This window comes from Phymastichus coffea, unplaced genomic scaffold (genome assembly GCF_024137745.1).
Source record: "Phymastichus coffea isolate CEN01 unplaced genomic scaffold, Cenicafe_Pcof_1.1 PCOF00040, whole genome shotgun sequence".
NCBI classification, from domain to species: domain Eukaryota; kingdom Metazoa; phylum Arthropoda; class Insecta; order Hymenoptera; family Eulophidae; genus Phymastichus; species Phymastichus coffea.
The window spans coordinates 329738-346254 of NW_026706851.1; the positions used below are offsets into that span (position 1 = coordinate 329738).

The 16517-nt window shown below is 33.6% G+C and overlaps 4 protein-coding genes across 7 annotated transcripts; 2 read left to right on the forward strand and 2 right to left on the reverse strand.

Annotated features, from left to right (window-relative positions):
• The first annotated feature begins 6 nt into the window (after window positions 1-6).
• On the forward strand, window positions 7-3866 carry LOC131664131 (sorting nexin-2-like). 3 transcript variants are annotated; one of them, XM_058935012.1, is made up of 8 exons: window positions 7-111; window positions 554-750; window positions 1238-1492; window positions 1570-1816; window positions 1899-2063; window positions 2139-2260; window positions 2348-2647; window positions 2721-3866. In XM_058935012.1, the coding sequence occupies exons 2-8, from the start codon at window positions 646-648 to the stop codon at window positions 3066-3068; spliced, it is 1542 nt and encodes a 513-aa protein (XP_058790995.1). In that variant the 5' UTR covers window positions 7-111; window positions 554-645; the 3' UTR covers window positions 3069-3866. The 3 variants fall into 3 exon arrangements, with proteins under 3 accessions (XP_058790995.1, XP_058790993.1, XP_058790994.1); XM_058935010.1 differs by having other exon boundaries at window positions 92-227; XM_058935011.1 differs by lacking the exon at window positions 7-111 and adding an exon at window positions 267-374.
• Window positions 3867-4747: 881 nt separating this feature from the next.
• Window positions 4748-6419, forward strand: LOC131664134 (alpha-tocopherol transfer protein-like). Its single transcript, XM_058935018.1, has 4 exons — window positions 4748-4898; window positions 5033-5340; window positions 5407-5770; window positions 6162-6419. The coding sequence occupies exons 2-4, from the start codon at window positions 5054-5056 to the stop codon at window positions 6417-6419; spliced, it is 909 nt and encodes a 302-aa protein (XP_058791001.1). The 5' UTR covers window positions 4748-4898; window positions 5033-5053.
• Window positions 6420-7869: 1450 nt separating this feature from the next.
• Window positions 7870-12241, reverse strand: LOC131664133 (E3 ubiquitin-protein ligase MARCHF8-like). Its single transcript, XM_058935017.1, has 5 exons — window positions 10063-12241; window positions 9303-9394; window positions 8971-9151; window positions 8558-8823; window positions 7870-8138 (listed from the first exon to the last, which is right to left on the reverse strand). The coding sequence occupies exons 1-5, from the start codon at window positions 10207-10209 to the stop codon at window positions 7877-7879; spliced, it is 948 nt and encodes a 315-aa protein (XP_058791000.1). The 5' UTR covers window positions 10210-12241; the 3' UTR covers window positions 7870-7876.
• Window positions 12242-13565: 1324 nt separating this feature from the next.
• LOC131664066 (uncharacterized) lies at window positions 13566-16452 on the reverse strand. Of its 2 annotated transcripts, none has more exons than XM_058934925.1 (5): window positions 15860-16452; window positions 15660-15763; window positions 15389-15563; window positions 14214-14439; window positions 13566-14138 (listed from the first exon to the last, which is right to left on the reverse strand). In XM_058934925.1, exons 1-5 carry the CDS (start codon window positions 16200-16202, stop codon window positions 13847-13849), a joined length of 1140 nt encoding a protein of 379 aa, XP_058790908.1. In that variant the 5' UTR covers window positions 16203-16452; the 3' UTR covers window positions 13566-13846. The 2 variants fall into 2 exon arrangements, with proteins under 2 accessions (XP_058790908.1, XP_058790909.1); XM_058934926.1 differs by having other exon boundaries at window positions 13567-14135; window positions 15860-16451.
• Between the last annotated feature and the right edge of the window lie 65 nt (window positions 16453-16517).

Consider the following 16517-nt stretch of genomic DNA (forward strand, 5'->3'; position numbering starts at 1 on the left):
CAAAATGTCAACGCCACGTGATGACGTAAATGCAGTGAAAAGAAATATTTTGATGATTTTCTGTGGCGTTGTTGTGAACACTCCCTTATGTTAATCATCGATAACAGCATTGTAAGTTGAACTTTTAGTTTTTGTGGTATCAACAGATGGGTATGGCTTCTTCTGTTTCTCTAGCCACAATTAAATTCATAGTTACAGTGGAATAAGGAATTGTAATACATAGTAAGGTACACGAAATAACATATCTTCGGACTTTTATATAGACATTTAGAACGAGAATGTCATATCTTAGCAATATCGAAGACACTTAGTTAAATGTATCTTTTACCATTGAATTTTTCTTTCAAACTAAATATAATCTTTTGTTTCTAAATGTAAGAAATAAATATTATTTTTCATGTTTGGTATAATTTACTATTCCATTTTAATCTACAAATTAAATTTTTTAATCAATTGCAAATGCATTCAAGTTACATAAATATAAATATTTGAAAGTTTTTTTTCGTGATAAATATTAATGTACTAATTGTTGATGCATATATATTTTTCACAGTGTGCCGCATAACATATATTATACTTTGTCAGCACATCCGAATAACGAATAGCGACAGACTGTAGAAAATAGAGGTTGACAGATTGGCAAAGATGGCTGACAATAAAGACTTTGTACCACTCTTCGACAACGATGAACCTAAACATGAAATTGATCTTGACGACGATGATAGTGATATTTTTACCTCTGCAATACAGGTAATATAAAGTATACTACATTGTTTCAATTTTTCTACTTTACTTTTTTTAATATTATTGTTCAACTTATAGCAGTCTAGGTTCAAAAAATGTCAGTTTTGTATATTAATTTCCTTTTATTTTATTTTAAAAATCCCAGAGATCATATGTTAGAAATTACATTAATACATAGATTTACTATATATTTATTTTTCAAAATCTTCACTTTCTGAGAATTTAATTTGCTCCAATTTAGGTCATGTATCCGCCCCTTTTTATTATTGATTCCCCAGATCATTATTTAGATAAACAGAGAAGCATTCTGAAATAAATAGTTACAATAATTTTAATATGATACAATTAATAATTTTCATTATGTGATTGTGAGGTTTTAATAATATTATCAATTTTATTATTAGCAGTAATTAAAAAATTCTATGTTTATTCAACCTTTATGGTATAACAATATATAAGTAAAGTAAAAATTTATATTACATATTTATAATAGGAACAAAATACGCATGAAAATATTTCACCATTTAATGGTGAATCCAATATTCAGACAAATCTGCCAAAGTTATCGTTGAAAGATGCCACACAAGATAATTCATTGTCTACATTGTCAAGCCCAGCTGCTCCATCAGGTCCACTTAGTCCTCCTTTGGATCCAACGGGTAGTGATATTGGAGATCTACATGATGTTCCAATTAATGATGAAGGAGAGCCTCCAAGTAACATAATTAAATCTCAATCAATGGAAGAAGTAAATATATATTATATTATATCTTATTTTAAGTAATTGATTTAAATTTTTTCTAAGGTTTTTTTTCTTCTAAACAGGTACCAACAGAACCATCTGACATGTTTATGGAAATCACAATCACTTCTCCACAAAAAATGGGTGATGGTATGGGCTCATATGTAGCATACAAAGTTGAAACTAAAACTAATATTCAGATGTATAAAAAAAGAAGTTTTAGTGTAATTAGACGTTTTAGTGATTTTCTTGGCTTGCACGATAAACTCACAGATAAATACTTACGTAGTGGAAGAATTATACCTCCAGCTCCTGAAAAAAATGTCATTGGTATGTTTGATAATATTATGTTTTTTAGTTTAATGTATTTTTTCACAATGGCATTCAATTGTACTATTAATTATTGTTGTAGGCACGACTAAAGTAAAAATGTCGGGAGAAAAAACTCAAGAACAGAACTCTCTTTCATCCGAATTTATCGAAAGACGTAGAGCCGCTTTAGAGCGATTTTTGAATAGAGTAGCAGCACATCCTATTTTCTGTATAGATCCAGATTTTCGAGAGTTTTTAGAAGCAGGTAACGTTTTTTTTAATTTGTAAGTGTTTTTTATTTAATGACAAAATTATGTATGGTCATTTGAACATGTTTTAGACATGGAATTACCGAAAGCTACAAATACTTCTGCTTTGAGTGGGGCTGGAGTTATGCGGTTATTCAATAAAGTCGGAGAAACAGTTAATAAAATAACGTATAAAATGGATGAAAATGATACGGTAAAAAAACGCTTCACATTGATATGTGACGCGTTATGAACCATTGATTTTCTTGTACAAAACTAATCAAAGTTTATCTTTACTTAGTGGTTTGAAGAAATGGTGACTCACATCGATTCACTTGATTCACAACTTCGTAGCTTACATGCTGCGGTAGATGTTTTAACAAGTCAAAGAAAAGAATTGGCCCATTGTACGGATGCTACTGCGCGATCTATTGCTGTTTTGGGACACGGTGAGCCTAGTGCATCACTTGGTAGAGCTTTGGCTCAATTAGCTGAAACGTTAGAGAAAGTTGAATCAGTGAGAAAAGCTCAAGCCAATTGTGATTTGTACCAGTTTGGAGAAATGCTACGGGATTATGTTGCACTTATTGGGGCTATTAAGGTGAGTTTGTTTTAATACATCGATTGATTGCTACTCAATGGAAAAGAAGCAAACAAATATTTATATTTTGTAGGATGTTTTTCACGAACGAGTTAAGGTCTTTCAAAATTGGCAACATGCACAAATGATATTGAACAAAAAACGCGAGCAAAAGGCTCGTCTTGAGCAAGCTGGTCGTACAGATAAGACAAGTCAAGCAGCTACGGAAGTGATCGAGTGGGAAGCTAAGGTCGAGCGTGGACAGGAAGAGTTCGATAACATATCTCAAATGATAAGAAAAGAGGTAGAGCGTTGTGAGATAATAAGAATACAGGACTTTAAAAAACAGTTAACTCAATACCTTGAATTGATGCTGCAGCATCAAAATCAGCTCATTAAGCATTGGGAGAGCTTCTTGCCCGAAGCGAAAGCTATTGCGTGAACAATTAACTAAATAAAATGTTGCATTTTCGTGTTTACAGATGGTAACACGAAAATGAACTAATTCAACCAATTTCAGTGTTAACTAAAACCATGCCAGAGTCAGCTTGAAATAATTATCATGGTTGATGCATTATGTAGAAAGGGAAAAATACTGTAACGTTAAAAAGTTCTAATAGATCAAAATAATACTATTTTGAAATGATATAATATAGTCACAAAATATATGTTTTATAATTTATTAATTATATATTATAATTAATGCAATATAAAACGATATAAACTTTGATTTTCAAAATTTAGGATATACACCTGGATTCGGCAGTGAAAATGTAGATTTTCAATTCTTTTATGTTTCACGTGTTGTTTAATAGTAGCTGTTAAATCAATGAGTAGGAATCGTTCAAGTTGCATTTACTAAAATGTAAAATGATTCAATCACCACTGTAATATATACATTGTAAGTGATTGAATCTATACTAGTATTAGACAATTTTGCAAAGTTCCAAGATTGTTGTAATAATTAGGGAAAACTAAGTTTTTTAATGATCTATTATTTCTACTAATTAAATTCGCCACACCGATTTTTTTTTCCGAATAGAGCGCGGTATATAGTTAAACACTGATTGTACAACCGGGAAACGTCTAATTATGTAAATTAGATTTTTCATTATTGATAAAGTAAATTTGTATAAGATTTATTGCAATTGAGTTTGTAGTTTTTATTATTTGTATCACTGTTATATAACTAGTATATATAACTATTTTTATTATCATATTATATCATTAAAATGTTACTAGACAATAAAAGTTTTAAAAATTAAATTAATATACTATGAATTATTTTAATCTGCAAATTTTTTGGATAAATTTAGAAAGCTGTATTTTCATTTACTAAGCTCCTTTGTTGAAAAAAAGATTTTCAAATGAAAATGATGACAAAGATCACTACTAATTATAATGTTGCAGAGCTGTTGGAATTTTACATCAGATGATTAATAAAATATTTCAATGTTCAAGTAAATTCCACTACTTATAAAAGTTTTATTGAAAATGAGCATGCTTTTATTAAGATTATATTTATTTTAAATGCACAAAAATGTGCCCTGTCATTTCCGCGATTTATTTGGAATTCACATATATCAAAATAAGTACGCGTATGTTCCTCTCGATTGTAGGTATGATTAATTGTTACCACGTCACTCAGTTTTTGTGTGATTTAGCTCAGCAAAATACGTAATTTTCAAGATGTACAAGGTCAAAATTGGACAAATCTTTGTACGTTTTTAGCTGGGATACTTTTACGCTTGGTAATGTTCGTTAATTGCGGATGAACGTACAAATCATTCAGTCGCCTTTGAAATGCCAAGTAGGTTGCAATGTTATGCCAAAAATTCATTGAAAATTACTTGCTATAAGTTTTGCTTAGTCGATTATTTCTAATATAATTATTAAAATAAGACTATCGAAATGATTGGACGCACCTCTGGCGTTTCGACGAAAACCGATATAAAAACTCGAATAAAAAAGTCTATAGCTTTCAGTAAAAAAGATTTGATGTTCTGATTGATAACTCAGAGAAGCCACGTGAAAGTTGAATTCAGTAGACAGCCGTGGCAAGCAAGTTTTTTGGTGGAATATCGTGATCACGGATAATTTATACCTTGCGCGCTTTGCTGATGTCGCTTGTCTATATTTTTCCACGAACATCCGCGAGTGCGTGATGGTTGCATTTTTCCCAATGGCTTTTATTCGAAATGAGCAGCGCCTCGCACAGTAGTATTTATTTAACTCTTGCAGCATCAAGCTCGTCTCTTGTGTTTCTTTTTCGGTAAGTTATTTTTGAAAATAAAATAATGCCAGTAATAATGACAGCTAATACATTCCACTTGACTTTGAATTGATTATCTATTGACTTTAAATCAACTTGAAGCATATAAACGAATCATTTATCTACAATCATAGGGATTACCGACAACAGGAAGAATGAATACGTTAAAGAGAGTGTCTCTCGAGGAGGAATTCAAAAAGAATCCCGAGCTGAAGCAGGAAGATTTGGATAATCTGATGGACTGGTATTCGAAGCAGCCGCATTTTCCGCAAAACGTTAGCAAGCTGGACTTGGTCGTTTTCCTGCATAGTAACTACTATCGACTGGAGCCGACGAAAACGACGATTGAAAATTTCTTGACCTGCAGGACCCACGTACCAGAGTTCTTCGCCAACAGGGATCCTCTGGGTTCGAAAGAACTCCGATTGATCATGGGTACCCTGTAAGGCTTTTGAATAGCACGATGATGTAGACGGACATCGAAGAATTGCGCGATTGAGTATTGCAGGTTGGTGGTGCCACTGGAGCAAAAGACACCGGAGGGCTACGGAGTCATATATTCGCGGCTGATCAACTATGAGCCGGAGCGCTTCGTCTACAACGACGGCATGCGCCTCTTCAACATGATCGCCGACTTATGGGCCCTGCAGAATGGCACGATGAAAGGCCACGTGCTCATTTGCGACATTGTCGGAGTGCAGATGGTCCACGCTCTTCGGATCAGTCCTATTGGCGTGAAGAAGTATCTCTACTACCTTCAGGAGGCCGTGCCTATCAGGCTCAAAGCCCTGCACTTTATGAATACCACCTCGGTTATGGATTTCATCCTTGGCCTCATGAAACCTTTCATGAAGAAGGAGCTTATGGATTCGGTTAGTGATGTATTGTTTTTCAAAATTTTTTCACGAATCAGTGGAAAATATTGATATATTTTGGCACATACCTCGTATGTTGATATGTTGGCACAATTACCACGTTTATTTCCAGTCGATCAATTTTTTTATTTCTCATTGACGAATATAATTAAGTTCAACAATTTGTTTTCGTACTTTTCAATTTCTCTCGCTTCTTATTTAATTCTGATATTTCGCGTACGTTTGCGAAAAAACAGTAATGAGTAGCTACATACCTTCAGTCCGCAGTTATAAAATGCACTGTCTACGTAAAAAGAAGATGTAGATTCAGAGCGAGCGATCAATAATTACGTATTAGTTGTTGCTTGAAAGCACGAATGAACGATTGATTGCACTTTGTGATCAACAGCTATTTCTGCATAACACGTTGAAAAGTCTGGAAAAACACATACCACTGGAGATTCTTCCAAACGAAGCTGGCGGAAAAGCTGGACCAATGATGGATATTTATGATAAGGTGCTGAAAAACGTGGAAGCAAATCGCGACTTCTATCTCGAAGAAGAGGCTACTATGCGTGTCAACGAAACGCTACGCCCTGGTAAAGCCAAATCAGCGTCAGACCTCTTTGGTATCGAAGGCAGCTTCAAGAAACTCGATATAGATTAATATCATTTTTTATTATCCCTTCTGTTATACTAAGTCCATCAGACAGTTCTCATTCGTTTACTTTTTTTATTGTAATATTATTCGCGCACTGAAGAACGCAAAAATACAACTACAGGAAAGTAAGTACAACAAAATTAAGAATAACTAGTATTAGTAATTAAAATAAAGTTTTACATCATCATAAAGGAATGCAAGCTTTACAAGTATTTTTATATCAGACTCAAGTTTATTAAGCGTAGATTACATTTATTAGTCTACAACATTACTAAGAAAATAAAAAGTATTAGAAACTTTAGCCTTTAGCAATGTTTACACTCTTTAGCTTTAAATCCGATATATTGTACAAATCACATATGTTTCTAAGCATACAAAAAATATAAAATATATCAACTTTAGAATAACGTGAATTGTTGTGCCAATAGTAATCGAATCGATGATCAGTTTTAATAGTGATTTATTTATTTTGTTTTTGCCAATTTTGTTATTATTAGTATAAAAAATTTTAACGATTTATCTATTTATAATCAACTTTCACTTGATGTTCCAAAATTGATTATACAATCGGTATCTTTTCATTTATTCAGATATTACAATGAGGAAGAAAGTTGTATCTTTGATATTATTTAAATACCTAATTTTATGTTTGTTAAATATAGTAAATTTATTTGATAACATCACAGATAATATTATACATTTGCACCAAAAAAGAGGAAATTCAAGGTAATAAAAGGGAAAGTTTCACAATTTGCAAAAGTAACGAGATGAATTAGTAGATTACGTGCCTAGGCCGGGATAGTATTGGTAAATCCATAGCACATGAGAAACACGAGCTATGGGCTAGCCCATTTTTTGACCGTGATCCGTATATATTTTCCGTACCAGGCACCCGGGAAATGCGAATTCCCGGCCTCCCTAATATGAACAATATAGTATATACCTACCACGGGAAGTAAAAACGTGTTTACACGAGCTATAGACTTGCCAATACTTTAACTCCCTAAACGTGTAATGTATTATTTTTGCCCAGCTAGGCTAAAATTAGCTTGTTGCCGATTGAGCAACGACCGGAAAAATGCTACTTTCGGACCACTGAGGAAAAAAATAATGAAAGTAATAATCATGTGTTTTTAATTATACTTTGAAAACTATTTTTATAAAGACTATTGAATTTAATGTATCAAATGGCACAAAATAACATCTGTCTTTAAAAAGAATACACCTATGAATTTCCACTCTCTGATCAAATTGGGAAATAAGAACCGTATATCCATGTTACGCAAAATTAAAGCACTGGATCAAATTCAAATTCAAAATATCGTTCATTTTTATCGCTCAGGGATGGATTTCGAAAATTATCACTGTTTTAGTTATTTGTCTTTGTTCACTATATAAATGACATCTTGTCCATATGAATATCACGATTTCTTCAAGGAACGTGATTAGTTCTCTAACATATATTACAAATTATCTTCCGAGGAAGAGAGTTTGTCAAAGACATAAAGTTTGAGTTGAGCTTCTGGTCGCTGCGAAATTGACGCAGAGTCCGGTTTAACTGTTTGGGAAGCGCATGGTGGCTCAACATTTCTTTGTAATAAGTTGCGATTTAGCTCGGGCATCGAAGCAGTTGGATCCTTCAGAGGCACCGTCACTTCACGAAGGGAATCTGTCGGCGATGGAGGAAGCACCACTTTCTCTGGAGCGTTTTGAATGAATATTACTCTGAAATTTTATTTTTAAATTTACACAGTTTTATGAAACAATCTACCTTAAAAAATATTTTGATCTATTAATTTTAATGAATGTTTAAATTGAATTTCTGTAACGTAAAGGGTTTGAATTATCGAGAAATTTGGAATAACAAAATAAGTTGTTCAATCATTATTTATCATTCTTCAAAATTTTACTTAAAATTGTTTACTTGTCATATAAATATTAATGTTTATTTGAATTATCCAAGGTCCATATTATTCAAATTAATTAACATTAAACTTTATTTATATAAATTATCACTTTGATGACTAATTATCAGCAACAAGTTCATCTTTTATTTTTATTTAATTAAATTAATGAATGAGTACCTTCGATAAAATGTATTTTAATAAAATTCTCTGATTAACTTCAATGCAAAACTTACTGACCTATTAAACGCTCTCCAGCGTCTACATAACATTATGTAAGTTTTACACTGGATGTACATGAAGACTAATCCTCCTGTAGATCCTATCACAACAATAATTAGTTTCATCCAGAAACCCCAGTCAACATATCCTCTGCGAGCCTCTTCAACAGTTCTCTCTACCAAAACATACAAAGACCATGCGACACACATTGCTGCAACAGCGTGAAATGCTACTGCGCACCATAATTTGCGGACTTCAGGAGCCGACATTTCCAATTTTTCCCACTAAATAAAAAAGAATTATTAGCCATTTCTATCATTTTATTCAATAAAAATAGTTTGATAAGCTTATTTTATTAAATATGTACATTCAAAACATCTTTAGCAGATTTTTATTTGTTATTTGTTTACCAATAAAAGTAACTGCTTTACCTCGGAAAACGGTTTTGTTTTGGCGTGCATTATAAAAGTAAATTTACATAATTCACAAGCACGTGTATCAGATGCCTTTATCCACTGTTGAAGACATGTCTGATGTACATATCGCAGACTACCGCTACAGTAACAAGGAGCCAGAAGTGGTGCACCGGGTTCTCCCTCACAATGGCATATTCTTCATGAAATTTAAGTTGTTATTTAACATAATTTATTCATATTATTTTTATGAATTGCATTAATTTTTTACATAGCACAAAAAATTTTCTCTTATTCAAAAATACATGCAAATTTCAAGTCTTTTGTTAACTATTGATTCATATGCTTACCGACAAATGTCATGATTGTTTGATGACAATGTGCTGACTGATGAGTGACAATGATCTGGTATTACTGTTACAATGGGTGCATATGCTGGTTCCTAAAAATATATTTTATTTAGTATAAGAACTTGAAAAATTGACCGTGATTAAAAACTTAAGTTACTTTTTTTCTATATATAGTAGTGATTGGTATATTATATAAAATACCCATTCAATTTGCTGTAAGATTTGATCTTGAAACTCAAACATATGTTTTTCATGGCAAACAGCCAATATTTAGAAACTTTGATATTTCATGAAAAAGTATAAATATTTTTGCTTATTATTTATTGAAAAAAATAACTTATAAATATAAGTTATAATATTAATTGGTAATAGTTAATCAAGATTATTAATATCAGTATCAAGAAATGTTTTATTTGTACTAATCATAGACAATCGATGCTGTAAACTTTACAACCAAATGGTTATTTTATTGACCTACACTATATATTAATATTTATACTTTAGAAGTAATTTTCTATGATGGGTTATTTCTGAGTGACTTGGCTGAGGTTTATATAGATCATTTATCGTTTTTCTTTTAGGCATGTTATGTATTTTTTCAATCTCGTATATTCTCTTAAAAGACAAATAGGGAGATGACTTTTGCATGATAAAAGAAATAAAAGTTTTTTTTAAGCTAAGAATAATAGATTTTTTGGACTAAAATAAAGTTACTAATTATTTTCTTCTGATAAATTTTGAGCTATATCAATAAATTTACCCGTGGTGTCCATTCTGGTGGACGCTGCTCCTTGCTCATTGGACTAGTTGCACTATTAGCATATGCCTGTGACTGAGATGGTTGCCAATCAGGGGGATTGACATTAATCTGATGAACAGGCATAACTTTTGAATCATAGGCAAACATAAAAGCACTGGTCAATTAAAAATGTTGCTTAAAATTAATTTGGTAATTGTTCTGCCAGTCTTTCTTCTTTAGTGCCATGATTAACAATCGCTAGTTGATCTGTTATTCAGCGATAGAAGGTGTGTTTAATATATGTAATCGATGAAATAAGATTAGGCTTTTTACTACTTTTTACACTTGAATCCTTTGAGAAGCAACTCAGTGACACAAAAGTAGCATGTTCACGACGGCGGCTGGTGAATTGTCGTAGCTTGCGCGAATGTGGGCTTGTGTTGGTGGGAGTTAATATTAAAATTCAAAATGTCAACGTTGCCTGAGTCATTGCGCCGCATCAAGTATGAATAGCATGAGCGACACCGTTTACTTAGTTCGTATGCATTCGTACCCCCTGGCCTTCTAGTTGAACCAAAGCACAGAATATAAGGATGAGGCCCTTCATAATTCCCAAAGCATCGAGAATGGCAAAGCTCCCCATGAATCAGTATATCGCTCTCGAGATTTTAGACAATCGAACGGCTTGGTGCCCATGACAAAACTGATGCACTTGTTTTGAGCGAAACTTGGACGGACAGACACACACTATACAGGGAGGAATTTTGATTAACGATAGTGACTTCACATCTACTTATTTCATGGAACAGCCATCACTAAATAAAGAATTAGGCGAAGACGTTGCTCTTGAGGAAGGCCACTCGCGGACACTTTAATACACTCCGTTGACCAAGTTGGCGTGTCAAAAGGAGATGCAAACAACACAAAACAGCTTTTTCACGCACAGCTGGCATGTAGTTGCTGGGTTGATTTTCTCTCCCTCTCAGCCCCTGACGGCCATCTGCCTCAGTCGTTGGCGTGTGCTTTGGAACTTCTCTGTACGTGCATACTATCGACTTGCCAGTATTACACTCTGAACAGCTCCACTTTCAGTTTCTTCGCTAAGCTCCCGATGTTGCATACACATTCCTTGCAATCAGTCGCTCAATGCTTGGATTGAAATATGCATTACGTCACGGCGTTACACCGAATTCACTACGTTCGGAATATGGACTACGTCGCGATGTTACACCGAATTTATTCTGTTCGAATACGAAACACTGCAAAAAGAGCAAGAGAATGAAGTGTCTGACTGTGACACTCGCGCAGCGTTATCAAGCGAGGCTCCTTTGTTTGTGTACTCGCGCAAGAGAAAAAGAGAAAGAGCGAGAGAGAGAGACGCAGCTTGGCTGGTTTTTTTCTCTCCACTTAGTAGTACAGAGCGCGATTGACGACAACGCATAATGGATGCGACTGTGTTACGTGCGCGTTTTAAAAGCTTTGTTGTCGTGCGCCACAACTCACTGCAGCTTACTGTTTCTCTCGACCAGCTCTTGACACAGCGCAACGACGACTTTGTGAGCTTTGTTCGCAGCATCTATATACTTCTACATAGCTGTTTTGAAGAACTGTATTTATTTTGCAGAATAAATGGTTTTGTTAATGTTAAATTTATTTTGTTAATTTTTATTGAATTTTATTTGTTACATTGTTAGTTTATCGTGTTGATTGTTAAGTTTTTAATTTAGAGAGAAATAGAAAGGAAAATAACGAACACTAGGACTAAGGGAAAAAGCATAAAAAACCCTTTTTATTCTCACTATTACACAAAATTTTAACGACGAAAAAAGCGAAGTTAACCGCGAATTTCGCGAGTGACGTCGCGGAGTACAATGACCGCACGCCACATGCACTCACACGTGTTGCACATTTACAATTTTAGTTTTTCTTCACTTGTTCAATGCACACAACACATTCGCACGAGAAAGAGAAGTTGCCACGTTAGTGGACAAACGGAAGCAATTAATGAATGCGATTAAGTGCATAGGATGCACACTATTTCATATAAAAGGGAAAAAGCCTCAAGAAAACTCCACACTCTATTAGATGTCATCGACGACTGCCGGCCATGCCGGAAGAGATAGAGACACTCAACGATAACAGCAGCACCGTCAAGTGCTGCCACCACGCTAGGCTATTGGGCCCTCCCTATAGCTCCGGAGCTCCCTGCTTCTCTTTTGTTCACGCAACATACATATTTGCTGCGCGCGCAGGCAACCGTAAATAAATAAATAATATAATTTATATATTGCATTGTAACATATATATATATATATATATATAATATGTTACAATGCAACAATAGATGCGGCTACGCGGGCAATAATTACGTGCGGCTTTACGGTGAACTCTACGCTCGAGAGTATTTTATATATATATACATATACACATAGTCCGTCACTTTCCGCACGCATGGCGAACCCTTATTGTCACGTGATTCGCGCTCCGTGGATTGGGTTCGCAATCCTCTTTAAATACGTATATTATGTATGTGTGTGTGTGTATATATATATAATGCGACTTGAATGAAATACATTAATTGATTCTATGAATTATCTGAACTTGCGATTGCAAGCTCGTACTTTTCATTGGACTTTGAATTTTGACAACGAGTTAATACAGCAGATGAATTAATCCGTTGCTTATAACAACGCTGTTATCAATACTCATTTGCTTAAAGTAATAAAAAATACTACATGAATCTTTCATAAATTTGAAATAAGCACAATAATCGAGTAAATATTTTACTTATAACTTTTACAATACTATAGAAAAGTAGTTATAAAAATGTATGAAATTGAATAAGCTTGCAATAATGACTTTTCATTAAAATGGTTAATAGCTTTAATTTATGCATCAAAAACTATACGTCTGCATTAAGGAACTTTCACAATATCAGGAGTTGGATGAAACTTGAGAATTATTTAAAGTCGATTGTGCCAAGGAACTTATGCGCATTTACGGAATATAAATTACACTTATCATAGTAATATAATACACGCAGAGCGACGTGGAACATGACTTGCGAATAAATTGACTTGTATATTTCCTTTAAAAAATAATTATTCCTTTGTGTTTTATTCTAGCATCCTGGTATATTTATTTCATAATCCAGCATGAATTAGTCATGAACTGATTAGTTAATAATGTACCTCTGCAAGTAGCAGAATGATAAATATATATATATATATATATATATATATATATTCCACGTTTCAACTGTATTGTTATTCATTAAGTCTAAGTTTGAAAATATATTGACCTATCTTTATGTTTGCCAAGCTTGCTCCCTGTTTAAATAATCTTACACAAAGCTTTTGGAATACCAAAACCTTGTCTTCGGAAATGAATAGTAATGACATTTGAATGAATAAAAATATTTAAAGGATTTTTTTCTCTTAATTGTTACAACAATGAAAACATCTGAAAACATTTTTTTTGAATTTTTATTATTTGAGATAACTTTTGACTACTAATAACTTATATAACAATAGGAATACTGATTTAAATTAGTAGACTTTATTATCTGCCCAACTTTAACAAAATTATACTGGAATATGTATGTATATAAAGAAGAATGTAAAAACAGATAGAATAATTCTTAAAATGTTTAGTACAAATATCTTTAATTTATTCATTTTTTCAATATTGATATTAATTAAAATTGTATATAACATTCTATTCTTTGTCAAATTTCTAGGATAATAAATACACTTGATACAATTAAATTTTTATGTTTAAAACGTAATTTTCAATCTAAATTTCCCTATATATGAAGACGTATGCATTTGCCTAAAGAAATTGATCTCTGGCAAAGTGCACATTTTCTTTTTTCTTCTGTAATTTTTTTCAAACATACTAAACAATACACATGTCCACAAGGAGTAGACATAGGTATCATGTTATCATCTGATAGACTTTCAAAGCATATAGGACAGGATAAGCTTCCTTTTTTATTTTGTGATTCATTTAACACTAATTGCTTATCTATAGTTTTCTCACTTGGTTTATCATCTAAGAGTACTGTATCGTCAAGATTAACTACAATTGCTGTCCTACTAAAAATTGTACATTTTTATTTTTATGTCATGACAATTGCTAATAACAGATGTTATAAGTTTCAAGACTTATACCTGTTTCTATGAATACCCAAATCTTCCACATCGCCATCAGAATCTTCAGTGGAATCATCTAATGGAATTACAATTTTATCGTCGCCGTTGCTATCGGCATGCAATTCTTCAGTTCTTGGTCGAATCCTTGATAATCTCAAAGATGTGTTGGAAGGTGAATCCTCAGTTAAATCTATAATGGCAACTGGATTCTGCGTTCGTCGTGTTTTGGTGCGAGGCATGTTTACTGGAAATTTTTATATTAAATAAAATAAGATGCGGATTTTCACGAAAAATTTTTTACTTCATCCACTCAGATTTTTCACGTAGCACACTCACAGAAATGTATTTACCTGTCAACTAACCTAAGAGTTTGCGCTATTCTCATGTTACGAAAAAGATGCCATGAACTTTTCTTTGTTTGAAAAGAATACTAATGAAAAAAGTGTTTTATTTGAAAAATCTATTGGCTAAACTTAACTATTTGAATTTATGTTTTGCTGTTTACACTTAAATGCACTGTACTGTATCAGGTATCACGATCAACGCTTTACTTTAAAATAATGATTCATTTTTATAACAATGTCGATGTCGATCCTGAGCTAGACAGCACTTCGTCGATAAAACAGAATTCACAATTCAAAATTTTAAATGATATTTTGAAATTAACTTTATTTTCAAATACAATTTAACAAGAGATAAAATATTTCAGTAACATTAAGTGAATTTCAATAAGTGATTCAAGTCTGTATCAATGACTAAAGACTAGAATAAATTTATTTTTACGTTATACACATTTATCCGTAACATATAACTATGAAAATTAAAATAGAAGTTTCATAATGATATTTAACCGAAAAACAGTTCAAAATCAATTGTTAAGATAAATTAATAGATTTGATAATGTTCACCTTCGTAGAAAAAAAACACAACATGCGTATTATTTGTAGCGAAGCAACGAAAACATTTATATATTAAGATACTATCGTCGTATGTCATAATAAATTATACAGATTGTAATAAATACACGTGTTAGTTTTAATAAATATTTACAGAAAGGAAAGTAAAAAAAAAACGATTAAAAGAGAGACAATTAAACATTCCATTGCGTACCGTAATAGAAAACGGAATTGACGGAAAGTTAAGTTTCTAGTAAGCGTAAGTGTGATTTGATTCAGCTGCTTTGCACTGCTTACATTCTAATTCGTGATCTGCTGTCTCGTCACACTTGGAACAAATAAGGCGGCCGCAAGGCAGCTTGAACAGCGATCTCGATCTGGAGCAGCAGATGCAGTGCTGCTCCTCTTCATCGGAGCTGTTGTACTGTAGTTTGGCGCAAGGGCGTTTCTCACGCTTATTCGCAGCTTTACGCTGAAGTAAAATTGTTTAAATTGTACCACGAACACAGCTCATTGGGTAATCGAGTGGTGTTTTAAAAAAAAAACAAGAAGTGTTGTTATTTGTTACCTTGGGAGAGGCTAATTTTTGATCATTAAACGGATTGCAGGCCTTCGAGGAGCACTTCTGAGGTGTGTAATATTTTAGGTCGTCTGTGGGAGATTGAGAGCTTGCTGAAACGATGATAGGTAATTGCTTGAAGTCAAAGAGAGATTCATTGAATGCTATAATCATGCAGGAAGGGAAGCGTGAAGTGGTCAGCGACTGACCTCGTCTGGGACGCTCGGCGGATTTGCAGCAGTTTTCGCGCACTAGGTTTTTCAGCTCAATCACCGGCTTGACGACCTGTATCACGCCGTTCACGTGAGCCTCGAGCTTGTCATAGACAGTCTTGTTGGAGCGTTCGTCCTTTGCTCGACGATGCCTTATCTGCTGCTGATCTTTGTCGTCGTCCTTGCGCTTGAACCAGGTCTTTGGGGGCACCGGTACCCCAACGTTACGCAAACCGTCGATTACCTTAGTCGAGGTCTCTCCTACGGGAATACCCACCCCGATGGCTTGCATGCCAGCGCCAACCAACTGCGCTGCCGGTCCTGACAGGAAACTTGCCATCCCTTATGATTTGCTGCTTACCTTTCTATTTTCAACTCTCGCGACTCAACTCGATTATTTTGCAAGCTTTTTTAATCAAATATCTTTAAATTGATCAACAATTCTATTGCCGACAGAGCTCACAAATGAAATTCAACAGATTATATTGCAATGCAAGCTTTTTCAATCGAGTATTTTTTAATTGATCAACGAATCTATTGCCGATTAAATCAGACTTGACTCGACCAATGGTTGCGAGACACTAATCAAAGGTCGACCAACGTAAATATCAATATGTGTACCTTTAAGAGCAAACTATAGCAGCTCTATGAAAGA

Coding starts and splice junctions, on each gene's coding strand:
- LOC131664133 (XM_058935017.1), bottom strand. CDS start 10,209: ATGTTTGCCTATGATTCAAAAGTTATGCCTGTTCATCAGATTAATGTC. Junction 9,395..10,062: donor CACCAGAATGGACACCACGG/GTAAATTTATTG, acceptor ATATATTTTTAG/GAACCAGCATATGCACCCAT. Junction 8,139..8,557: donor CGCTGGAGAGCGTTTAATAG/GTCAGTAAGTTT, acceptor ATAAAATTTCAG/AGTAATATTCATTCAAAACG.
- LOC131664134 (XM_058935018.1), top strand. CDS start 5,054: ATGAATACGTTAAAGAGAGTGTCTCTCGAGGAGGAATTCAAAAAGAAT. Junction 5,341..5,406: donor CGATTGATCATGGGTACCCT/GTAAGGCTTTTG, acceptor TGAGTATTGCAG/GTTGGTGGTGCCACTGGAGC. Junction 5,771..6,161: donor AGAAGGAGCTTATGGATTCG/GTTAGTGATGTA, acceptor TGTGATCAACAG/CTATTTCTGCATAACACGTT.
- LOC131664066 (XM_058934925.1), bottom strand. CDS start 16,202: ATGGCAAGTTTCCTGTCAGGACCGGCAGCGCAGTTGGTTGGCGCTGGC. Junction 15,764..15,859: donor CGCCGAGCGTCCCAGACGAG/GTCAGTCGCTGA, acceptor TCATCGTTTCAG/CAAGCTCTCAATCTCCCACA. Junction 14,440..15,388: donor AGCAGATCACGAATTAGAAT/GTAAGCAGTGCA, acceptor AAAAATTTCCAG/TAAACATGCCTCGCACCAAA.
- LOC131664131 (XM_058935012.1), top strand. CDS start 646: ATGGCTGACAATAAAGACTTTGTACCACTCTTCGACAACGATGAACCT. Junction 2,261..2,347: donor AAATGGATGAAAATGATACG/GTAAAAAAACGC, acceptor ATCTTTACTTAG/TGGTTTGAAGAAATGGTGAC. Junction 2,648..2,720: donor CACTTATTGGGGCTATTAAG/GTGAGTTTGTTT, acceptor TATATTTTGTAG/GATGTTTTTCACGAACGAGT.